The sequence below is a fragment of the Suncus etruscus genome, chromosome 1 (genome assembly GCF_024139225.1).
Source record: "Suncus etruscus isolate mSunEtr1 chromosome 1, mSunEtr1.pri.cur, whole genome shotgun sequence".
NCBI lineage: Eukaryota > Metazoa > Chordata > Mammalia > Eulipotyphla > Soricidae > Suncus > Suncus etruscus.
This window is the reverse complement of record NC_064848.1, coordinates 205894663-205919831: the sequence shown is the minus strand read 5'-3', so window position 1 is coordinate 205919831 and position 25169 is coordinate 205894663. Positions and strand designations below refer to the sequence as shown.

At 54.8% G+C, this 25169-nt stretch overlaps 1 protein-coding gene across 4 annotated transcripts in view; it reads right to left on the bottom strand.

Moving 5' to 3' along the window:
- Positions 1-20998: 20998 nt before the first annotated feature.
- Positions 20999-25169, bottom strand: part of SEPTIN9 (septin 9) — a 70330-nt gene continuing 66159 nt past the window's right edge. For all 4 annotated transcript variants that reach the window (XM_049776213.1, XM_049776204.1, XM_049776228.1 and 1 more), the window contains 6 exons: positions 24826-24963; positions 24167-24284; positions 23800-23895; positions 23476-23572; positions 21805-21856; positions 20999-21204 (listed from right to left, as the gene is read on the bottom strand). In XM_049776213.1, coding sequence (XP_049632170.1) covers positions 21069-21204; positions 21805-21856; positions 23476-23572; positions 23800-23895; positions 24167-24284; positions 24826-24963 — 637 coding nt within the window. In that variant the 3' untranslated portion in view covers positions 20999-21068. The remainder of the gene's footprint in view (positions 21205-21804; positions 21857-23475; positions 23573-23799; positions 23896-24166; positions 24285-24825; positions 24964-25169) is intronic.

The following is a 25169-nucleotide window of genomic DNA, read 5'->3' as shown; positions in this document are numbered from 1 at the left end:
AAATTAAGTCATATTTATATTGATTCTTTTATGTCTGATCAATATTTTTACATTGATAGATATTTTATTGATATATTTTACTTATTAGACATTCAAACAACATATTTTCTAGTATATAACCAGTATTCCCTTTCTGTTTTTATTTACTTCTTTATTTATTTTGGTTTTGGGGTTTTGTTTGTTTGTTTGTTTTTGTTCTTTGGGCCACACCAGTTTGATGCTCAGGGGTTACTCCTGGCTATGTGCTCAAAAATCGCTCCTGGCTTGGGGGAACCATATGGGACGCTGGGGGATCTAACTGCAGTCTGTCCTATGCTAGCACTTGCAAGGCAGACACCTTACCTCTAGCGCCACCTCTCTGGCCCCGGTTTTTGGTTTTTGGATCACACCCAGCAGCGCTCAGGGGTTCCTCCTGGCTCTATGCTCAGAAATCGCTCCTGGCAGGCTCAGGGGACCAAATGGGATGCCGGGATTCCAAACCACTGATCTTCTGCACGCGAGGCAAACACCTTACCTCCATGCTTGCTCTCCAGCTCTCCAGCCCTAGCATTTCCATTCTTTTTTTTTTTTTTGGGGGGGGGGACACAGCTGGCAGTGCTCAAGGATTACTCCTGGCTATCTGCTCAGAAATAGCTCTTGGCAGGCACAGGGAACCATACGGGATGCCGGGATTCAAACCAACCACCTTAGGTCCTGGATCAGCTGCTTGCAAGGCAAACACCGCTGTGCTATCTCTCCAGCCCCAGTATCAGTATTCCTTTCTTTTTTTTTTTTTTTTTGTGGTTTTTGGGTCACACCCGGCAGTGCTCAGGGGTTACTCCTGGCTCCATGCTCAGAAATTGCTCCTAGCAGGCACGGGGGACCATATGGGACGCTGGGATTCGAACCGATGACCTCTTGCATGAAAGGCAAACGCCTTACCTCCATGCTATCTCTCCAGCCCCCAGTATTCCTTTCTTTCTTTTTTTTTTTTTTTTTTTTTGGTTTTAGGCCACACCTGGCGGTGCGCAGGTGTTACTCCCTCCTGGCTGTCTGCTCAGAAATAGCTCCTGGCAGGCACAGGGGACCATATGGGACACCAGGATTCGAACCAACCACCTTTTTTGGTCCTGGATCAGCTGCTTGCAAGGCAAACACCACTGTGCTATCTCCGGGCCCCATATTCCCTTTCTTAAGATAAAGCACTTTGTACTTTGATAGGCCTATTCAGTTTCTCATTTAAATTTTATTAACTTTGGAGCCAGAGCAACAGTACAGCAATAGGGTGTTTGCCTTGCACACTGCTGACCCAGGACAAGTGGTGGTTTGATTCCCAGCATCCCGCATGGTCCCCTGAGCCTGCTAAGAGTAATTTCTGAGTGCAGAGCCAGGAATAACCTTTAAGCACAGCCATATGTCACCCTCCTCAAAATTATTAATTTTATTTATTTGGGGGACTGGAGTGATAGTACAGAGAGGTTAATTTCTGGCTCTGCACTCAGGAATCACTCCTGGCAGTGCTTGAGGACCATATGGGGTCTGGGGATCAAACCCAAGTCAGGTGCATGCTAGGCAAGTACCCTACCCATTGTGCTATCACTCTGGTCCCAAAAATAGAAAAATAAAAAAAATGAGCTCAAGTCCGATTTGATCTACATGGCACGGGAAATTCATTTCTCCTCCTCCTTCTCCTCCTCCTTCTTCTCCTCCTCCTCCTCCTCTTCTTCTTCTTCTTTTCTTCTTCTTCCTCTTCCTCCTCCTTCTTCTTTTCTTCCTCCTCCTCCTCCTTCTTCTTCTCCTCCTCCTCCTTCTCCTTCCCCCTCCCCCTCCTCCTCCTTTTTCTCCTCCTCCTTCTTCCTTTTTGTTTTTTGTTTGTTTGTTTGTTTGTTTGTTTTTTGGGTAACACCCAATAGTGTTTAGGAGTTACTCTTGGCTCTTGGCTTTGCACTCAGGCTGAAGAGCCAGGACTAAGAACTGTAGGTATGAAGGCAAAGGCAGCTTGCCCAAGAGGACCCTGGGAAATGACTATGGGTGAGAGGTAGAAACATTTAGCTCCTGGGAGTAATCCTCAGGCATAAGTGATCATGCCGATCCTTCTCACTCTTGGCCTTAGAGGACATCAACCCATGGTCCTGGGTGGACAGGAAGGTCATCCCCATAGTGGGGAATGGGAAATTGGGGACCTTCATCCCACCAGAAATAATAAACCCAAAGGCAGGAGTGAGAGTACAGTGGGGAGGGTGTTTGCTTTGAACATGGCCAACTCGGGTTCGATCTCCGGCATCCCATAGGGTTCCTCAAGCCTGCCATGAGTGATTCCTGAGCACAGGAATAACCCCTGAACAATGATGGGTGTGGCACCCAAACAAACAAACATAAAAGAATAAGACCCAGTGACCCCAACTCTCCTTGTGTGTTGAAGGGGCTTCATGGGATTTCTCGGGGAGGTCCCAGTGACCCCCTTTCTCTTAGGGTCTCCTTTGAGAATTCCAATTCCCTGCACTGTCACTGGGCCGGGAATACTGATTTCATCTCTTAACCCAACTATCACCGTAGATGCGGATTATGAAGGGCTAAGGGCCCTCAGAGGACCCAGAGAGGAAGAGTCCTGGTCCCCTTCATGGCTCTCGCTCTGCACAGGGCTACTTCAAGTATCCCCACTCCTGGGCGCAATTGCTTGGTTTTAACTGTTTGGGTTTTGTTTTTCTTTTTCTTTTTGCTTGTGTGCGTGCGTGCTTGCGCGCGCGCGCGTGCGTGCGTGCGTGCGTGCGTGTGTGTGTGTGTGTGTGTGTGTGTGTGTGTGTGTGTTGTGTGTGTTTAGGCCATACCCAGCGGTGCTCAGGGCTTCCTCCTGCCTCTGCGCTCAGGAATCAATCCTGGCGGGCTTGGGGAACCCTATGGATGCCAAGGATCGAATTTGGGTCAGGCTGTGTTATAGCTCTGGCCCCTACCTTGCATTTCAGAAACTCACACTCACACCTGAACTTGAGGCATTTGCCTGTTCCCCTTCACACCCCTTCACACTCCCGCACCTGGAGAAGAGCTGAGGGATTCTGGCTCCATCTCCCCATTGCTGCAGGGAAACTGTGGACTTTGGGGTAGCCTCCCCTACCATGCCCTGCAGTATTCTGACCCGAGCAGCTTTGGCCAAACTTCTTTAGTTTCAGGGCTGAGGAGAATCTCACACGTTTGGGGTCTCATGCCACACAGGGCTACAACCGGCAGAAACTACACACTGGAGAGGTCCCAGGAGGTTCCCAGAGATCCTGGACATGCTGCCCAGCACACAGAGGGGAGGCACTGGGACCATCCTGCAACCTCACCTATGTAAGGCAGGCCCTGGGTTTGGGGGGGGGGTTTGAGGGAGAGTCCTCACCAAACACATAACTGTGTGACCTTCATTTCCACGTCCTCTGTTCTGCAAGGAAGGATAATGAATTGAGGAGGGGTTGTAACCTGGGCCTTTGATGAGAGAAAGAGGAGGAGGAGGAGGAGTGAGGAGCAAATGGCGGGAGAAGGAGAGGAGTAGAGGAAGAGAGGAGGAAGTGGAGGAGAAGTTGGAGAGGAGGAAGAGGAGGAGGAGGAGGAGAAGAGAATGGGGAGAAGTAGGAGGAAGAAGGAGGAAGAAGAGGAGTTGGAGGAACAGGAGGAGGAAGGAGAGTAGGGAATGGGGAGAGAAGGAGGAGAGAAGTAGAGGAAGAGGGCCAGAGAGATAATACAGCTGTAGGGTGTTTGCCTTGAATGCAGTGGAACCAGGACAGAAGATGGTTCGAATCCCGGCATCCCATACAGTCCCCGGTGCCTGCCAGGAGTGATTTCTGAGCAGAGAGCCAGGAGTAACCCCTGAGCACCGCCGGATGTGACCCAAAAACCAAAAATCAAAATAAATAAATAAATAAATAAATAAATAAATAAAAGTGGAGGAAAAGAAGGGTATGGGGAGGAGGAGTTGGAGGTACAGGAGGAGGGAATGGGGGAGAAGGAGGGAATGGGGAGAAGGAGGAGGGGATGGAGAGAAGGAAGAGAGGAGTAGAGGAAGGGGAGGAGGAGGAAGGAATGGGGGAGAGGAGAGGAAAGGTGGAGGAGGAGGAAGAAATGGAGGAGGAGGAGGAAATGAAAGAGAGGAGGAAGGGGGGAAGGGGCGGGAAGGGGCGACCCCGCCTGATCCTGGCTCCGAGCGCGGCCCCGGCCCCGCGGGGGGCGCGAATCGCTCGGCTCCCCTGGCCCGCAGGAGCCCCGCTCGCCGCTATCTGGAGCGGTGCAGCCGGCGATTAGCGCATCTCTGGGCCGCGGGATGCAGCGGCGATATGCAAATGAGGGGGCGCGGAGCCGGTTGCCAGGGCGACGGCTGGTTATTTTGGGCCTGGGCTGTCGCAGGGCGAAAACGCGCTTCCCGAGGCTGGGGCTCGCCGACCCGCTCCTGCAGGGGGATGGGGGCGGCGAGCACCCCCGGCTCCAGAAGTGGGGAGAGGGCCTCGCCTTTTAGGAACCCGGGTCTGCTTGTCCTTTTCCTGCAAAGGAAGAAGTGGGGGGACCTTCGAGGGCCTGGACTGTCCTGGGAATAATCGACTCATCTCCGCAGACCCCGCCTCCCTCCTCTCCGAGCTCCTCGGATTTCATTTCGGATTTAACTCGGATCCGCTCCCCCTTCCTCCAGCCCAAGCTCCCGACCTCAGCAAAAACCTCAGGTGTTCGCTCAGCAGCCTGAATTCCAATGAGGGGCCCTCGGGCTGAGGGGTCCCCCGGACCCAGAGTCGGAAACAAAGGCTGTTGGGGAGGAGGGGTCAGCCCTCTGGGGTGGGTCACAGGGAGGCAGTCAGGGGAGAAGCTGTCCCCAGCTCACTCAGGGGTTCTCAAGGTGGGGGGCCCTGACTAGCACAGCCTGGATTTGCTCCAGTGCAATCTCTGTGGGCGGGAGAGGGAGCACAGTGGGGAGGGCTGGCTGGGCTTTGCACATGACTGACTGGGGTTCGATTCCTGGCACCCCCATAGGGTCCCCTATGCATCACCAGGTGTGATGTCCTGAGTACACAGCCAGGAGTAACCCCTAAGCTCCACCAGGTGTGGCCCAAAAACCAAAATAAATAGAGGTGTGTCTCTGGTTGAGGCAGCCCAGCAGAACAGTCTCCTGGACTGGTGTCATCTGCAAAGGGTCTTATGGGAAATCTAAAAGGTCCCACAGAAAAGGGGACAACAGGAATGCTGCAAAGTGATAGAATCAAGAACAAACAGGGGGGGGGGCAGAGAGATAACATGGAGGTAGGGCGTTTGCCTTGTATGCAGAAGGACGGTGGTTCAAATCCCGGCATCCCATATGGTCCCCCAGGCCTGCCAAAAGCGATTTCTGAGTGTAGAGCCAGGAGTAACCCCTGAGCACTGCCTGGTGTGACCCAAAAACCAGAAACCAAACCAAACCAAACCAAAAAAAAAAAAAAAAATAGTGGGTGGGGTTGATTTTTTGTTTTGTTTTGTTTTTTGTTTTTGGGTCACACCCAGCATCACTCATGGGTTACTCCTGGCTCTATGCTCAGAAATTGCTCCTGGCAGGCTCGGGGGACTATATGGGACACCGGGATTCAAATCGATGACCTTCTGCATGAAAGGCAAACTCCTTACCCTCCATGCTATCTCTCCAGCCCCAGGGGTTGATTTGCTTCCTGTTTTCTCTGCAGACTGGGAGGCAGAGGGAAGGGGGTACCGCCTGTCCATGGAAAGGGGTTGGTGGCAGGCTGGCAAGAGAATGCTCCATCCTTTTTTTCTTCATCTTTTTTTTTTGTGGGGTGCCACACCTGACAATACTCAAAAGATTCCTCCTGGCTCTGCACTCAGAAATCACTCCTGCTGCCTCTGGGGACCCTATGGAATGCTGGGGGTTGAACCTGGTTTGGCCACTTGCAAGACAAATGCCTTCCCTGCTGTGCTATCACTCTGGCCCCCTTCATCACTTTTTTTTTGGGGGGGGGGCCACACCCGGCGGTGCTCAAGGGTTACTCCTGGCTGTCTGCTCAGAAATAGCTCCTGGCAGGCACGGGGAACCATATGGGACACCGGGATTCGAACCAACCACCTTTGGTCCTGGATCGGCTGCTTGCAAGGCAAACACCGCTGTGCTATCTCTCCAGGCCCCCCCCCTTCATTACTTTTTAAAAATAAAATAAGTTATTCAATTGAATCACTGTGAGATGCAGTTATAAAGTTGCCAATGGTTGAGTTTCTGTCATACAATGTCATCAGGGCACATTTCCAGCCACCAATGTCCCCACTTTTTCTCCTGCCTTTACCTTGCCTGCTTAGATGACATTTTCCTTCTTTCTCTTGTCTCTGTCTCCCTGTCTGTCTGTCTGGTTCTCTCTCCCTCTCCCTTTTAGATCTTCAGTTTACAATGTTGTCCCTGAAGGAGTAACATGCATATCACTTTTTTTTTGTTTTGTTTTGTTTTGTTTTGTTTTTGGGTCATACCTGGCAGCAATTAGGTGTTACTTCTGGCTCTGCGCTCAGAAATCGCTCCTGGCAGGCTCAGGGGACCATATGGGATGCTGGAATTCAAACCATATCTACCCTGTGTACAAGGCAAATACCCTAACTCTGTGCTATCTCTGACCCCGATGCATATAATTTCCCCCCCTCTCAGCACCCAGTTCTTGTCCAGAGTGATCATTTCCAGCTATCATTGTCATAGTGGTCCCTTTTCTGCTCTAACTGCCGCACACACACACACACACACACACACACGCACGCACGCACGCACGCACGCACGCACGCACGCACACGCACGCACGCGGTCTACCTTGGGCTCCATCATGCAGGATAAGAGACAACAGCCCTGGAGTGTCGGAGAAACTGCAGACCCACTCCTGCCTCCGTCTGAGAGTCTGAACCCCAGAGACCCTCTCCTGAGCCCTGTGCCATTGGGCCAACTTGCTTCTCCTGTACCTCTGGGTGGGGGTCCCCTCACCCCATCATGTCTGGCACTGTCTGAGCCCTACAGCCCAATTCAGCCGCACCCACAATCAGGCCCATGTTCCCTGGGTCTTAGTTCCAAGAAGAAGGTTTGGAGGCACTAGCAGCCTGGTAGGGGAGACGCAGGTATTTCTAGCTCAGAGGAGCAGGCCAAGTTTGGCCCTCAGGGTACCCCAGACACTCCACTCTGACTCAGGGACCCATCTTAACCTCAGCTGAGCTTTCTCCCCCAAGACCATCCGCCTCTCCCTCTCTGGGAAGATGGAGGCGATGGGCCTGGCAGTGCCTGTGGCATCCCAGGGGGCCCTCTGTGTGTCATGAAGCCCAGCTCGGAGAGTGATGGGCCCCAGTTCTGCCTTACATGTCTGAGACACATTCAGAACAAGGAGTGGAATAGAAAGGTTTGGGGTGACCCAGGAGTCTCGGGGCAGGAGGAGGTGTTGAACCGGTACCAGTACCCACGAGAACCCTTGTCCAGAGTGTCCCCAGGGACAGACAGCTTTGGGGCAGTAAACTGGGGTCCAGCCTGGGACCCTCAAGGTGCCTTGAATTTTAACCAGTTCCTTCCTGTACTGAGAATAGGGGGAGGGGGAGGGTGTGAGCACAGCAGGGCAGGGTGTCCAGGACTCATCCTCCTCAGGGCTCTGCCTCCCCTTCTCCTAATCTCCCTCCTCCCCTCCCCTCTTCCTCTCTCCCACCTCCCCACCCCTCCTCTGATCCACCCTCTCCTCCCTTTTCACCCCCTCCCACTGTCCAACCAGGGCTCTTTAGTATCTCTTGAACATGTCACAGGAGCCCCATCTTGAGATTCTTGGCCTTTGCTGTCCCCCAGCTTGCTCCTCCCTGTCCCTCAAGTCTGCACCCCTTGCTGGGATCCTCATGTCCAGCACCTGCCCCATCTCTGCTGACCTGAGGGTTTAGGGTGCCCCACATGGGGTGAGGGAGTGTCAGGGTCAGTCAGGGACCAGGACAGGGTGTGGGGGCAGGAGAATTCAGGGCTCCTTCTGGGGCCTTGGGAGTGGAGGGGGTAGCCTCTGAGTGTGGCCCCAGGAGCAGGACAGCCACCACTTGGGCTGGGGCTACCCCTGCCATCCAGCAAACCTCATCCAAGGTACCCTGCAGGACTGCTCCTAGTGACTGAGTTTGGGGTCCTGAGTCTCAAGCCCCTGCCCTGCAGACCCACATGAGCCGCTGTGGGCACCAGACCACTGAGTCTAGGGTGTGTAAGGCGGAAGGGGCAGGGCAGCCTTGGGCCCCCCCAGCTTAAACGCCCCAGGGCTCCAGCCAGCTCTGCCCAGTGTGAGACCAGGAAGGGGCTCCCTGGAAGTGCCGGGTGGGGCAACTGGGAGGAAACCAGGACCCCCCTCACTCTGGCATGCTGCCAGCCTGCCCCTCACCAGTAATTATTTTCCACGATGAACATGTTATTATGTCGTACACGCGAAATAATCAATTTGGAACCAGCACTTTGATGAGTCAACGGCCACTTGGCGGCGGCACCGAAGCAGCTCGGAGAAGCCGCTGCTATTTTTAACCAAAGGACCCAGCAAGGAGTGGACACTCTGCCCCCCCCCCTTCCCCTCCAACCTCCAGCCTGCCCCTCCCTGTCCCTGCCTCCCCTCCCTCCTCTCCTGTCCCTCCATCTTCCCATCCCTGTCCCTCCCCTCCTCCGTCCCTGTCCCTGTCCTTTCCTTCCATGTCCCTTCCTCCCTCCTCCCCCCTTCTGTCTGGTCCTCCATTCTCCCTTCCTTCCTCCCCTCCCACCAGTCCTGTGGCCCACAGCTGTGTCTGAGTCATGGTCCCAGGTGGTGTGTGACCCCAGCATGGGCAGGCGGAACCCTGAGCCCAATGAGGGGACACTAGCAGCAAGGCCAGTGTTGGTGAGGGGCAAGAGGCCAGGCCAGGAAGACCACCCGGGGCATCATGGGAGATGCAGCTGGATGCAGGCAGCACCTCTATCTACCCCACAGCAGTCAGACTCCTGAACCTGGACTTGGGGGTCTGTGCTGGCTGCACTTTGGGGGGCCCAGGGGAAGTAGGGGAAGCAGGGGAAGCAGGCGAGTGGTGAGGGTGCCACAGCCTGGGCTATGAGATGGACGGCTAACACGGTCGCATCCTCTGCTGGTCAGGGAACCCCTAAGGATGTGGGTCCCTCATAGCAGTGTTGCACTTAGGACCAGCCCCCCAAGTCCCCCACTAATCCACTCTGGGCCTCTCAACCTAGGGGGAAGCTTTGGGCAGGGTGGGGGGGGGGCAAGTAATCCAAGAAGAGGCCCTGGGGCCCCAGAACAAGCTCCCTCCTGACCCCCACAGTAAGCTGGGATTGGCCCATGAGCCTCCCTCCAGCTTGCAGCATCGGCACCCCGAGTCCCCCCTTAGTGCCTGCAGCCTCTTCCCTGCAGCCCAACCAGGTACCAGCTCCATTCTGGTCCAGGGAGAAAGCGGGACTCGGCTCAGCCAATCAGGGCCCGGCACCGCCCACGGCCACCTCACCCGTCCCGGGATTGGTCCGGAGAGGGCCACGCGAGCCAATCAGAGCACGAGTACCGGCGCGGCCCCCCCGGAGAGATGCAGGAACAAAGAGCCCAGCTTTCTAGCTGGGGGTGACCCAGAAAGCTGGAGTTGCCAGCGCCATGTGGCACCTGAGGAAGACAGAGCCTGGAGCTGGGCACTCACATGCGTGTGCTCTGCTTCCTCCTGCCCCAGATCAGGGGGTGCAGAAGTCGACCCCCCCCCCCATATTCAGCCCCTGCTGTTTCTGGGCCACCTCATTCCTGCAGGAGGAACAGAGAGCACTGGTCACTGAGTCCAGTACTGTGTGTGCATTCAGGAAGTCCCCTCTGAGACTGCCAGTCCAGGGACCCTATGGACCCCACAGAAACAGCAGGCCCAGAATGGGAGGTACTTTCTGTAAGGGGACACAGGGTCAGCCCTGCTCCTGCCCTGAGCTCCAAGGGCCTGGCCTCGTCTTGAGAATCCAGGTTGGCCAAAGGGCCCTGCCAAAAAGGAATATGAACCCCAGACTTGTAAGTGAACCCCTGGAAGACTCAGGCGGAGACAGGTCATGCTTGGCTCCGTGCTAGAGCCAGCGTGGAGGCCCAAAATCCACATTCAGGGACCCCCAAGTCCAAGTCTCTGTGTAGCTGAGTGCAGGGATCCCTGGACTAGCACCTCGGACTCCACAGCACAGGAGGGGAGACTGGCCCTGTCCCTTTTGCTGGGGTCCACTCGAGGTCAAAAGCAGCCTCCACTCAAGGTCAGACAGCCTCCTATCAGCTGCCAGAAAACTTGCTGTCCAGAGGGAATGGAGAGACTCCATAAGTCAGCGGTGTCCTCAAAATGTCCCAAAATGTGACCCCCAAAATGTCCCACATGTAAGGACCAGCTCAAGTCTGAGTCTGTTCTCGTAACTTAGAGGCAATTTCTTGCCACATCAGAGTGTCGGGGTGATGGTGTTGGGGTCCCAGCAGGGTGTCTCCATCTTCTCTCAAAATTCAGGTCCCCTCTGCGAGAACTCCTGGGAGAACTGCTGGGTCCCACTGGCTCTGTGGGGACAAGCCGTCTGCTCAGAGGACACAGGTGTCCATCACCTGCCAGGGCAACAGGGGTGTACCCAGGTAACCCCTCATCCAAGGGCCACGCTGCTCCCCTAAGAGGGCTCCATACATAGAGGGTTGGGACAGCAGCCCTGCCTGACCCTCCACAGTCATAACAGCACAAGGACCAGGAATGGGAGAGGGGGTCACCTACTGTCCAGACTGCACCCACTGTGCCATACCACTTGCATCCTGCACCCCTGGGGCTGGAGAGATAGCATTGGAGGTAAGGAAGGCGTTTGCTTTTAAGGCAGAAGGCCGGTGGTATGAATCCTGGCATCCCATATGGACCCATGCCTGCCAGGGGCGATTTCTGAACCTAGAGCCAGGAGTAATCCCTGAGCACTGCCGGGTGTGACCCAAAAACCAAACCAAAAAAAAAAATCCTGCACCCTTCACCCTGAGGTGGGGTCATCACCCCAATCCCCATCACCTCCACTGTGGGCCCTGCCATCTGTTAGCAGGCAGTTGATACTCCAATTCCCCTGTATCTCCCACACTGCAAACATATGTCATGCTTGCTCACATGCCAACACATATCATACTCTGTACACACTACATGCACAAGCCACATATGACATAATACACATCACAATCAGGCATAACACCACACATGGCATATGGCACACAAAACACACAGAAAACAAGCACATCACAAAACCACACACATACACTACACATATTATACACACATTGCCACACATTACACGTATGTGCCACACAACACACTCCTCACACACAACATACTACCTCCATACCACATGCCAATATACCACACACACACACACACACAGCACATGCCACACATACTCTTTGTCCCCCTATGTTGTGAATTCTAAGTTTTTTTGTTGTTTATTTTGGGGGTCACACCCGGCAGCGCTCAGGTGTTACTCCTGGCTCTATGCTCAGAAGTTGCTCCTGGTAGGCTGGGGACGATACTGGATTCCAGGATTTGAACCACCATCCTTCTACATGCAAGGCAAACCTTGCCTTCATGCTATCTTTCCAGTAGAATTCTAAATTTTTTTTTTCTTTTTTTGGATTTTGGGCCACACCCGGCGGTGCTCAGGGGTTACTCCTGGCTGTCTGCTCAGAAATAGCTCCTGGCAGGCACGGGGGACCATATGGGACACCGGGATTCGAACCAACCACCTTTGGTCCTGGATCGGCTGCTTGCAAGGCAAACGCAGCTGTGCTATCTCTCCAGGCCCTCAGGGGTTACTACACTCAGAAGTTACTCTTAGCAGGCTTGGGGGACCATTATGGGATTCTGGGAATCGAACCCAAGTCAGTAGCTTGAAAGGCAAATGCCCTACCTGCTGTACTATCACTCTGGCCCCAATTTTATTTACTTAATGGTATTTGGGCCTCACCCAGCAATGCTCAGGGATCACTCCTGGCAGTGCTTAGGGGTTGCTATGGGAATCTAGGGATCAAACACAGGTTGGCCGTGTACAAGGCAAGTGCCCTTCCTGCTGTGCTATTGCTCAGCCCCTGCTGTAGATTGCTACAGAGGGATTAGGAAGTAAGAAGTGAGGGCCCCATGGCCAGGGGACACAGAACTCTGCCTTTGCCCCTGCCCTTGGAATCCTGTGGCCTAAGAAAAAGGAAACCGTTCTTCCATAGGGAGAAGCATTCCAAGCAGACCCCACAGACCATGGACTGATGAGATGAGGGTCCCTAGAATCCACAAGCCCCACAGTACCCCCACAACTTTTTTCTCCCTTTTCCACATAAGATGCCCAAGGCTTCAGAAACAGACTGAATGAACGGTCCTGGCTGTGGACTGGCTCTCCCTCCAACTTGTAGCTGTCACTTCCTGTCACCAGGGACGACTAGGGCTTTAATCAAGTTCTCACATTATTCTGCCTTCCCCTAGGACAGGGGCCCTCAAACTTTTTAAACAGGGGGCCAGTTCACTGTCCTTCAGACTGTTGGAGGGCCAGATTATAGTAAAAGCAAAAATTATGAGCAAATTTCTTTTTTTTTAATTTATTATTATTATTAATATTTTTTGTTTTGTTTTTGGGTCACACCCGGCGGTGCTCAGGGGTTACTCCTGCCAGGGGCAATTTCTGAGCCTGGAGCCAGGAGTAACCTCTGAGCACTGCCGGGTGTGACCCCCCCCCCAAAAAAAAAGACTCCATGACTGGGTCAGTGGGGTTAGAAGAGAATCTGGGGGTCCCTCGCCCCAGCTCCCAGCCCGCCTCCCTGCCTATCCATCATCTGGCATGCCTAGACTCAGAGCATCACTTCCCGCCGGCGCAGGAACTCAGACCCACAGTGCCATCATGTGGCCACGCTGTGGAATTGCGTCCTCTGGGGATGTAAGGTAGGAGATGCGGTAAACCGAGTCTTCAATTCCCAAGCCAGGAACCTGAGTTTTTGAGTAAGAAACGCTGTCTTTGTATTCCTGCAGCCTCAGCAGTTGTCTTCTCCCTGTTGGAAATTCTAAATCCAAAGGGCCAGAGTGATAGTATAGAGCGGAGGGCTTTAGTCTTGCATACAGCTGACCTGGGTTCGGTTCTGGGCATCCCATAGGGTCCCCGAGCCCAGCCAGGAGTGATTCTGAGTTCAGAGCCAGAGCACCACCAGGTGTGGCCCCGAAACAAACAAAAATAAAAAGAGTGATAGCAGAGTGGTAGGGCATTTGCCTTGTACCTGGACAACCGGGATAGACCTGGGTTAAATCCCCGGCATCCCATATGGTTTTCAGAGCCTGCAAAGAGCGATTCTGAGAGCAGAGCCAGGAGTAACCCCTGAGCACAGCCGGGTGTGACCCAAAAACCAAAATAAATAAATATAAAATAATTAGAATTGGGGCCCGGAGAGATAGCAGAGCGGTGTTTGCCTTGCAAGCAGCCGATCCAGGACCAAAGGTGGTTGGTTCGAATCCCGGTGTCCCATATGGTCCCCCGTGCCTGCCAGGAGCTATTTCTGAGCAGACAGCCAGGAGTGACCCCTGAGCACTGCCGGGTGTGACCCAAAAACCAAAAAAAAAAAAAAAAACAAGGACCCAGGATTAAGATAAGTAACTGGGGATAGTTCAGGTCTCAGAATGCACCGGGCGTGGCACAGGTGAAAGGTTTTGTACACATTTCATTCATTTCAATGGGGCTTTTCTGAGGACAATAAGAAGGGGGATTAGCCTAGGAGACGGACCGCGGTTCGATCCCCCGGCGTCCCATATGGTCCCCCAAGCCAGGAGCGACTTCTGAGCGCATAGCCAGGAGTAACCCCTGAGCGTCACCGGGTGTGGCCCAAAAAAAAAAAAAACAAAAAAAAAAAAAAAAAGAAGGGGGATGGTGGGGACACCACTGTGAGGACAAACCATATTATTTATAAGTTATTACATTAGCATCAGAGCCAGAGACAGCACAGTAGGGAGAGTATTTGCCTTGCACACGGTATACCTGAGTTCGATCCCCAGCATCCCATAGGGTTCCTGAGCCTGCCAGGAGTCATCACTGAGCACTGCCAGGGGTGGCCCAAGATTTTACAACAAAAAATAAAATAAAATACATTGACTTGCCAAGCCAGTGTGATAGCACAGCAGTTAAGGTGTTTCCCTTGGGGCCGGAGAGATAACATGGAGGTAAGGCGTTTGCCTTTGCCTTTGCCTTTCATGCAGAAGGATAGTGGTTCGAGCATTCCAATTGGTCCCCTGTGCCTGCCAGGGGCGATTTCTGAGTGTAGAACCAAGAGTAATCTCTGAGCATTGCCGGGTGTGACCCAAAAACCAAAAACCAAAAAAAAAAAAAAAGGTGTTTGCCTTGCATGTGACCAACTCCAGCATCCCAGAGGGACCCTGAGCCCCTCTAGAAGTGATTCCTTGAGCACTGTTAGGTGTGGCCCAAAGACAGACAAAGAAACAAAAATACTGACTTGGGGCTGGAGTGATAGCACATTGGTACAGTGTTTGCCCTGTACGCACCAGCCTGGGATGACCTGGGTTTGATTCCCGGCATCTATATGGTCTCCTAAACCTGTCTGGAAAAATTTCTGAGCACAGAGCTAGGAGTAAACCCTGAGTGCCACCGAGTGTGGCTCAAAAACAAAATAAACAAACAAACAAAAAACACCAAGAACACAAAAATACTGACTTGGATATTCATGGAAGTAAATCAAAAAAGACGGGCCGGAGAGGTGGCGCTTGAGGTAAGGTATCTGCCTTGCAAGCGCTAGCCAAGGAAAGATCGCCACCGAGGTTCGATCCCCCGGTGTCCCATATGGTCCCCCCAAGCCAGGGGCAATTTCTGAGCCCTTAGCTAGGAGTAACCCCTGAGCATCAGATGGGTGTGGCCCAAAAAACAAAAACAAAACAAAACAAACAAACAAACAAAAAAAGACCTTTGGATTTCCACAGAAATAGGAGCCTTTTGTGAAACTACAGAGTTTGAGAAGGCCATAAAGTGCTGTCCGAGGAGCCAGAGAGATAGCACATCAGTAGGGTGTTTGCCTTAGACACTGGAGGATGATGGAGCCAGGAGGAACCCCTGAGCACTACTGGGTATGACCCAATAACCAAAAACAAACAAACAAACAAAAAAGAAAGTGCTGTCCTGTAACTCCACCTTGGATTTAGGTGTAGCTACCTGAAACCCACCCATTTCTGGGAGGGGTCTTGGGAACCAGATATTATGTGTGACCTTACCTGCAAGCACCGCCCATTCCTGGGAGGGGTCTTGGAAAAGGTAGATAAGCCTTTGAGCCAGGGGATTAGGGGCTTCTGCCCTGCTGGGCTCGCTGGCTTTTGGCTGGCTCTCCCGCTTCTGGTCTTGGCCAGCATGAAGGTGAAAGGAAAGATGGCTGAAAGGAGTTAAGACGCAGGGCTAGCTAAGAATGGCTGAATGCTTGAAAGGTTATGAGATAGGCCACACACATGTGGTGAATAGGGCAGGAATAAAGTTGATGCTTCCTGATGCCTGTCTCTAGATGAGTCTGATTCCGACGTTCACCTGGGCCTGGGACCCGCCGGCTGGATAGGGGTTTCGGAGCCACATGGCCTGGGATGGCAGAGAGAAATCCTTCACCATCCACTTCCATCCTTCACCATCCAGCTCATTTATTAATTATTTGATTCTACACTGTCCCAAGTCCAGAAAATGTGATGTGGTCAGCACAGAGCAGGGGTCTCCTCACAGATACTGCACCCTGAGTCCAGCTGCCTCTGGGGAGGCCTGGGCAGGGGTCCCACTAGGAAGACAGCAGCCACATCTCCTAGATACTGACCACAGCACAACAGTGATCAACTGGGAACCATGACTATGACAGAAAATCTATAGGTGGATGGCCGGAGACACTGAGTGGACAGGGAGCAAGAGACAGGCCTGTTCCGGTGCTCAGCAGGCACTTTCAGGTCACTCTTAGGGACACTCAGGCAGGCATCTCACCCTAACAGGGAAGAAAATTCTCCTTCCAGTGCCCCAAACATCTCTGTGTCCCTCCTTCTATCTGTGTAAGAAGGGGGGGGGGGTCTGTGACAAGGTGGGGCCCCCCTCCCTGCTCACGCAGCCCCACTATTTTTGGACACAGGAAATCCTGTCCTTGCCTTGCCTTGCCCCACCCTAGCCAGCCTTTGGTTTGGGCTCTCCAAGGACTTGACCACATGGAGTTCATTTGTGCTCTAGGCAGGTCCTGCCCAGAGATGAGGGGCTGTCTTTGAAACCAGGGCCCCAGCACAATTTCAGTCAGATCCAGCTGACCCGGGTTCAATTCCTACACTACAAATGGTCCCCTGAGCACAGGTGGCTGTAGCCCAAAAATAAAACAAAAAATCTGCAGCCTCAGCAATAGCACAGTGGGGAGGGCGTTTGATTTGCACGCAGCTGATCTGGGTTTCATCCTTGGCATCCCATTAGTATCCCCTGAGCCTGCCAGGACTGATTCCTGAGTGCAGAGCCAGGAGGAACCCCTGAGCACCGCCCAGTGTAGCCTAGGAATAAAACAAGACAAAGAATCCCACTGGCGGTATTCTTCCCTGCCTTGTCCGAGAAGCCCTCAAGACAGAGAGTTTGATCCCAGCAACAACCCACATGCCTGAAGGTATTGAGGGGGAAGCCCGGGCCCCACTGCCCAGACACAGTGCCCATGAGCCTCACAGCCACATGTGAGGACACCCCAATACCACAGCGTGTGCCCTGGGGAGCACTCCCAGCTCCCAAACCAAGCGTGTGTGACCTCCAAGAGCTCTGCGCTCTCGCCAGCCCTGTTGTAGTTGGGGTTTGGGTTGGTGGGGCCACTCTGGCTCTGTGCTCAGGGTTGACTCCTGACTCTGTGCTCAGGGCTGACACCTGGTTCTGCATTCAAAAGTCACTCCTGGTGGTGGTTAGAGAACCACAAAGGAAGCCAGGGCTCAAACTGGGATTGGTCATGTGCAAGCTAAATGCCCTCCCTGCTCTGGTCTCTCCTGACCCCCTCTCCCTTGTCTTAATGAAGTGTCTGTAACCTTCCCAGCCCTTGTTCCCTGGCTGCCCCAGAGACCCCCTAAATGAGACAATGTAACCCCCCACCGTGCCCCCTCTCAGCACTGTCTGTCCTCACCCCTTCCTGGGTTGCACCATTGATGCAAATCTTTCTATTTTTTTAGTATCTTTATCAGGGCCAGAGCGATATCACAGCAGTAGAATCTTTGCCTTGCATGCGCCAACCCAGGGTGGACCTGGTTCAATCCCTGACATCCCATATGATCCCCTGAGACTGCCAGGAGAATTTCGGAGTGCAGAGCCAGGAGTAACCCCTGGAGTGCTCAGGTGTGGCCCAAAACCTAAAAATAAATAAACAACAATTTTATTTATCATTGATTTAGATCTTTTCTCCTTTCCTCTGGATGAGGGATGGGGAGATACATTGGCCTTACTGATTTTGTCCTGTCAGTTTGGAGCCATACCCAGCAGTGCTAAGTGCTCAGGGATCACTTCAGAGGGGCTCAAGGGACCCCTTTGGGATGCTGGGGCTCCAACCCCGGTCAGCTACATGCAAGGCCAGCCGTCTTTCTTTCTTTTTGGTTTTTGGGCCACACCCCTCGGTGCTCAGGGGTTACTCCTGGCTGTCTGCTCAGAAATAGCTGCCGCTGTGCTATCTCTCCGGGCCCAGAGGCCAGTGTCTTTCAAGTTGGACTATCACTCAGGTCCTAGCCTATTGCTGAAATTGTTTGTTTTTGTTTTGGGCTGTTACTCCACCCTGGATTTAGGTGTAGCTACCTGAGACCCACCCATTTCTGGGAGGGGTCTTGGGAACCAGATATTATGTGTGACCTTACCTGCAAGACCCCGCCCATTCCTGGGAGGGGTCTTGGAATAGGTAGATAAGCCTTTGAGCCAGGGGATTAGGGCGTCTGCCCTGCTGGGCTCTCTGGCTTTTGGGTCTTTGCCTCTTTTGGTCTTTGACCAGCATGGAGGTCAAAGGAAGATGGCTGAAAGGAGTTAAGATGCAGGGCTAAGAATAGCAATGCTTGAAAGGTTATGAGCTAGGCCACACACATGTGGTGAATAGGCATGAATAAAGTTGATGCTTCCTGATGCCTGTCTCTGGATGAGTCTGATTCTGCAGTTCACCTAACCTGGGACCCTTCTGCTGAATGGGGGTTGCGTAGCCACGTGGCCTGGGATGGCAGAGAAAGATCCATCTATCCATCACCATCCTTCTCCATCAATTATTTCATTCTACATTGGGCCACACCCGGCGATGCTCAGGGGTTACTCCTGACTCTGTGCTCAGGAATCGCTCCAGGTAGGCTTGGGGGGCTGTATGGGATGCTGGGGATCAAACCCAGGTCAGCTGCATGCAAGGCAAACAGCCTCTCCACTAAACTATGGCTTCGGCCTCTCTGCTGGATAAACACCCACCCAGGTTTGTTCTGTGGTATCACCATGGCTCATTTTAGGGGGTTTTACCTTCCCCTCAGTCCCCCACAGGGCTGTGAATCTGCTTACAGGAGCAAATGCCCTACCTCTGTGCTATCTCTCCGGCTCCTCTTTTTAAAGAGCACATAGAACAGAACCCCAAAAAGCCCTTAAACTGCATGAGTGGGTTAGTCATGACTAAATCCCAGCATGGTGGAATCAGCACACGCCTCCTTGGGGCTCGGCCGGAGCTGAGGGAGCTGACGGTGTGTCTGGACTCGGGGGAGCAGAAAGGGTTCACAGGGGACCCTGCTGGGCAGGCAGGGACACAGGACGAAGGGTTGGGGCCTGACACAGAGATGTGGGGTCCCTAAGGGGGACACAGGCTCTCTCCTCTCTGGCAGGCAGACAGGATAGGATGGAGGCAGCTGAGCTGGGTCCTGAGGTCCCCCAGGCCTTTGAAAGTTCTGGATTCAGTCAGGGAGGCTGATGAGAGCTATGGGGTTACACCCCGATGACACATCAGCCACCAAGTCACTTCCACACCTGTCACCTCTGTGGGCACCTCCGAAGTGTGATATTATAAATGTCCCCATGATCTCCATAAACACCCCATCACCTCCCTTTGCCTCCCTTCAGGAACTAACACATAGCTGAGGAAATGTGACCCCCTGGGGTTCTGCTTGGCACTGTAGTAAGAGTTCATAAGTCAAAAGGTCAAGGCGCCCTGACGCTCTCAAATCACAAGCCGGAGCCCCGAGGGGAGGCAAATGTGAGCCCCCATCAGGCTCTATTTACATCCAGAAAGACCTCAGCACCAGGGAGGATGGCCCTGGAGGTGGGGGGACCTTGGTTCCTAAGGGACACCCGCAGCCCCAGGATAGGAAGGGATGCAGGACTGGACGGCTCTCCAGGCTCAGGAGTTGGTAGGTGCACAGGAAGGTGGGTGTACCCCGCAAATCCTAGGGGTCTCTGCCACACTGAGTCACATACCCGAGGTGGGCAGCTGGTGGAGCGATATGTGGCCCAGATGAGGGCATGGCCCTCCTGCACCTCAGGGCACCCCCAGGAGAGGGTGGACATATAGGGGATCTCTAACACCCAACCCTCTGCCATTCATGCAGGTTTGATCCAGGCTTGGGAGCCTTCAGAGAGGAGGGGTCCTACCCTGGAGGACAGCCAGGGTCACCACAGGGCACCCCAGATTTTTGAGGCCACAGCTGCAGAGAATCTTCCTGGAGACTCATTTTCCAGCCAGGGACAGTGGTGCTGATCGGACCACTTCTCAGGACTCCCAAGTTATTTTGGGGGCTCCCTGAAGTGTCCTCCCAGAGTGTAGTGAGAGAGAGGAGAGAAAGAGACAGAGGCAGAAGTAAAAGGGCCGTTTCAGAGCCTTTGGGGGATACATTTGGAAGGTTTATTCCAGGAAATACATTTTCAACTTTTATTTATACAAAAAAGAATTTCTTGGGAGGTACAGCAAAAGGCCGCTGCAGAATAGTCCCCGTGAGACTGACCGTTCCCCCAATTCTGTCTACAAGGAGAGGAAGCAAAGCCGTCCAGACTCGGGGAGCCCCTGGCCCACCCCAAACCAGAGGCGCCCCAGCCCCGTCCCACTTGGCGTTTTGGCAAACTCACGGCAAGTGGGCAAACCAGCTGCAGCAGAGGGGAACTGTCTGGATGCTCCCCTGGACCCCACATCTCCCTCTCAAGGAGGTGCAGAGGGGTCAGACACCCTCCAGGGGTGGTGCAAGGAATGGAGGTCAACTGTTTGTGCAGGGGGGTCCTTGCCCTGAAACCACACCTTGCAGGTTACAGACCTGAATCCTGACGTCTCCCTCTAGGGGTGCTTTCCCCGAGCCTGGGTGCTGGGGTTCAGGGCAGCAGGCAAGAGAGAGGATGGGGTTCAGGCCTGCACGCCCTGCATCTTTCCCTCCCAAATTCTTGGTTTCCCCCAAGGGGGCTGGAGGTGGGGTTGGTACATGAGCTAGAGAAGCCACGATCGGGGTTCCCTCTCCGTCTCCTGCTCCTGGTTCCCGGGCGAGGGGGCAGCGGCTGCTGCATGCACAGCGGAGAAAAAGGCACTTTCTAATCCAGAGCGGTTTGAGGCCTGCTGCCTAGCCAGGCAGGCCAGGCCCAGGCCCAGACCGCGCTGCATCTAAGCGATTGGCAATTTGCAACTCAAGGAGAGGGCGGAAGCCCCGCCCACACCCGACAGGGCGGGCCCAAACCACGCCCACATCGCATCGGGGGCGGGGCCCCGGACCTCGTCCGTTGTCGGGCGTGGGCGTGGCCTAAGGCACCGCCCACGTCCGATGGGGCGGGGCCCCGAGGCTCGCCCAAGTCAAGTGGAGAAACGGGATGGGAAAAGGGCTCCAGGGCGCCCCCTGCTGGTGCCATCCAGCCTCTGCCTGCCGCAGGGTCTATGGCTGGGTTAGGGGTTCTGTTCAGAGGGGGGTTCGGTGGGGGTTCTGCCAGCCCAGTCCAGCCTCTCCCAACCCTCAGCCCCCAAAGCCAGCGGGCAGATGAGAAACAGGGACAAGGGTGCGTACATGGTCTCTCGGGACATGGCACCCGGGAAAGGAGGGAGCCCACGGCCCACTGGAGACTATGGAAGGAAAGTGGGCAGGTTTGGGGGTGACAGAGGAGGGAGCAGGATCCTGGGCTGGGAGGGTGGGCAGGCAGGCAGCTACATCTCCTGGGCCTCCAGGCCCGGCTCCTCCACGCCGTTGGCCAGCCCGGCCCGGCCTTCGTGCAGGCGCTTGACCCGGTAGGCCTCGAAGTGGATGGAGCTGGTGATGTCCTTGATGCTTTGCATATGTGTCCTGCGGAGACATGTGTGTCCTTGGGGCCTCACAGTACGACAGTGGGGACAGCACCCCCAGCCTGGGGGTGTGTGTGGATGGCCTAGTCCTAGCACCCCTAAAGGAGGCCCTAGCCCAGAAGCTGGGAAGCTGGGGGCCTCCCATGGAATTCTCTCAAGGGCTTAGAGGTGGCCTAGTCCCTAACTGGGCTGTGCCAGGTAAGGGAGGGTGTTGGGATTGGAATCAGGGACCCTGAATTATTTTTTGTGGGACCCTGAGTTTTTTGGTTTTTGGGCCACACCCTTTTGACGCTCAGGGGCTACTCCTGGCTATGCGCTCAGAAATCACCCTTGGCTTGGGGGGACCATATGAGACACTGGGGGATCGAACCTTGGTCCGTCCTACGCTAGCGCTTGCAAGGTAGACACCTTACCTCTAGCGCCACCTTCCCGGCCCCAGAGACCCTGAGTTTTAAGGTACTCCAACCATAACTTGCTACCCCTCACCACAGTCTGCAAAGTGCCCACATCTTTGCTTTCCTTTCCAGGTGTTTTGAGAGTGCAAGGAGGGGAGGCCGCCACTATCCCCGGCCCCACTGTTTAGGATAACCCCGGTTCTCACCTGATGAGCAGGTCCCGCAGGTAGGCGAACTCGCAGTGCGTGGTGTTCTCGACTGTGGGGGACACAGAGGTTCAAAGGGGCCCCGAGGTTTCTACTTCCCTCCCTCAGCTGCACCCCAGAACAAAGGGAGAGAAGGGGCTCCCACCTCCATTGGTACATCCCTAAGCCCTTAACAGCACCCCAGCACTACCAATGGCAGAGAAGTTTCTGGATGCTTCTGGAGCAGCCCATCAGAAAGATGGCACAGGAAGTACAAGGCAGCAGGCACACCCTGAGTGAGCCTCCCCCAATACACAGACCCTTGTAAGTACCCCTGTCCCCCAGACCAGCCTCTCTCAGCTGGGGGCTCAATTTCCACGTATTGTACTCCACTCAACATTGGACCCCAGCCCCGCTGCTCACCCCCAGGGATCCACCCAGAGACCAGGCCTTCCTCAGAGACCAGAGATGATGTCAAAAGTCACAGGACATACCCACAGGGACCCAGAGGGGGAGGTGAGACCTCCACCTCTTGGGGTAACTAAATTCACTGACTGTCTGACCTCATGGTGTGCCCCAAGGTGGAGGGAAGAACAAAGTTGTGGGGGACAGAGGAAAGGCAAGAATGAAGCAGAACAGGCAGGAATGAGCCCCAAATTCGCATGTCAGGAGGACCCGGCTGGGAACAACAGGCCACACACATCCACAGGGTCCCCATTACGGAGTTCATACAATCAGGGATATGGCAGCAGGACAGGGGCTGGCCAGCAGGGGGCAGTAGCATCGAGTCCACCCACAATCTTTTTTTGGTTTTTGGACCACACCCAGTGGTGCTCAGGGGCTAAGTCCTGGCTCTGAGCTCAAGGATCACTCCTGGAGGACACAGGGGGACCCAGTTGGTGCTGGGACTGGGGGAGGCCTGGGAGGTGGGGAGGAGGGGACAGCACCAAAAGTCTTTGAGACTGCCTAGGAGGGGTGGGAGTGCAGGGTGGGTTCCCAAGAAAAATCCCTGGCCCCAGGGCTAGGTTATAGGGGCAGCTGCTGGCAGGAAGGACCAACTCCAGAGAGGCATGGAGGTCGACACAGGAAAACGCCCACTGCACCCAGACTCTAAGGCGGATCCCATGCAGCTCCAGGAGCTGGGAGGACCCGGAATTTCCTGACTCAGGAGCTGCATGTGGGGGTGAGAGGCAGCTGTGAGTCTCGCTGTCATAGAAACTGAAAACCGCCAGTTCGTGGGGCTTCACAGGATGGGGACAGCGGATGGTTTAACTGGATCCAAGTGGTCCTGGGACAGGGGTCCTCTCCGTGCCTCAAAGCAAGGGAAGGAGCAAGCAGGAAAGACAGCAGAGCAGGATCCGGCCCCCCAGTCGGGTTCCCCAACCAACATCCCCCCTTGGGTAGCTGCCAAGGACACCTGCTCAGGAAACCATTCATGGTGGGTCTCCTGGAGAGAAGGCAGACACATGGGGGGCAGAGAATGGGGTTGCTTCTGTGTAGAACCCTGGGGGCTGGGGGCTGTATCCTTCCCTGAGGCAGTGCTGAAGAGGTTCCAGGACTGATATGGGGGGCAGGCACCAAAGCGTCAGCACCAGAGCCCACACTGGGTGTCCAGGATGGTCCAGGATGGTCCCCGAGGCACCTGAGTGACAACCCGCCATAGGCTGGGGCCCTGGGCCCTTCCTCCCGTACCTTCGATGGTGCCCCATTTGGTCTTCCTGCCGAGGATCCGCTTCCCATTCACCTGGTACTCATGGTCACTGCCTACCACGGCGAAGGGGATCATCTCCTGCAGGAGGGGTGGCCATTAGTCCCATGCAAACATGCAGGGGCAGGTCCACGCACCCTGGAAGAGGGACACTGGGGCACAAAGCCCTCCCAAGCCCAACATTCTCACATGACTCAAGCTATTGACCAAGCTATTGACCCAGTGCCTCGAGAGGTGGAAACACCCCTAGCCAGAAAGGAGGGGTCATCGGGACACACAAGACTCCCCATCACAACTGGGATACTCACCCGGAATTTGTCATTCACCAGCCGGTCCTCTGAGTCTTCGTCAAACTCCTTCTGGGGGTACACGTCTATGCCATTGGATAGCAGGTCTGCGGTGATCTGGGGTGGGGGACAGCAATGGGTCTAGTCCCCACCACCACCACCACCATGTAGGGCCCCAGGTAGGGAGGAGGGACAGGGGTGAGCTCTGGGGAACTAGGAAACCTGCCCACCCCCCAATTCTCATGCCTGGCTTGTAGCAGGGATGGGTCCAGGTCTAGATCCTTGTCCAGCCCCCACCCCTCACCCCCCACCCCCGTTCAGGTTTCCTGAAATAAACCCCATCCAGAGGAACCTTGGTGGGGAAGGAGGGGTGCCCAGTGGGCCCTACCCGCTGCTTGAAGTACAGCCGTTCCTCCAGGGTCAGCGTGTCAGCCTTGGCAATGACCGGAACAATGTTGACCACTTTGCTCAGTCGCTTCATGAACTCAATGTCCAAGGGTCGGAGGCTGGAAAGAAACCAGGCGATGCGAGGCGGGCCCCAGGAGCAGAAATGGGGCCCTCCACACTCCCCTTTCCAGACGCAAAGAGGGTGGTGTCTCTGCAGGGGGGTCAGGACAGGTCCCCCACACAGCCAGGCAGGAGCCAGACAAGGCCTGGGGTCCCCTAAGAACTGATCTGGAGGAGGCTCAGGGCTTCAGGGATCCTCGGGGAGCAAGTTTCCTAACTCCTTCTGCACTCCAATCGCCCCATCTTTCGGACAGGGAATGAGCAGGACTTGGATACTCCCAAGATGCACCGAGCTGGCTGGGGCAGGGCGGGGCATGGATCAAAGTGGGTGTGGCTGGGCATGTCCAGGTGGGCGTGGCTGGAGAAGGGACAGGGCGGGGTCTAGTGGGTGGAGCTGGTTGGGGAGGGCCATAGTGGACAGAGGGAGAGGCCGGACATGGACACCCAGGAGTCCAGGAGTGTGGATGGGGACGGAAGGGGCATAAACCCAGTGGGCGTGGCAAGCCAGGAGGGGCGGGCCCAGGCGGGCCAGAGACTCACGAGTGGCCAGTGGCCGGGATGAAGTAGAGGCAGCAGTGCACGCGTGTGTCGGGGATGCGTTTCTTGCGGTTGATGTTCACCTCCTCCTGCAGGTACTTCTCGTACTGTTCGTTGATGAACTTCATGATGGGCTGCCAGCTGCACAGAGGTCAAGGGAGCAAGGGGGCTCAGAGCTCAGGTTTCGAAACCGGGGCTCAGGACCCGTGAACAGGGATTGAGGGTTTGAGGATCCAGTCATCTCCCAGGCAGATCCCAGGCAGAGACCCCAGACCATGTCCACGGGAGGGGTCCCACTGACACCCTCTGCAGGTGTTGGGAGGTTGGTTGGAGGGCTGGCCTGCAGC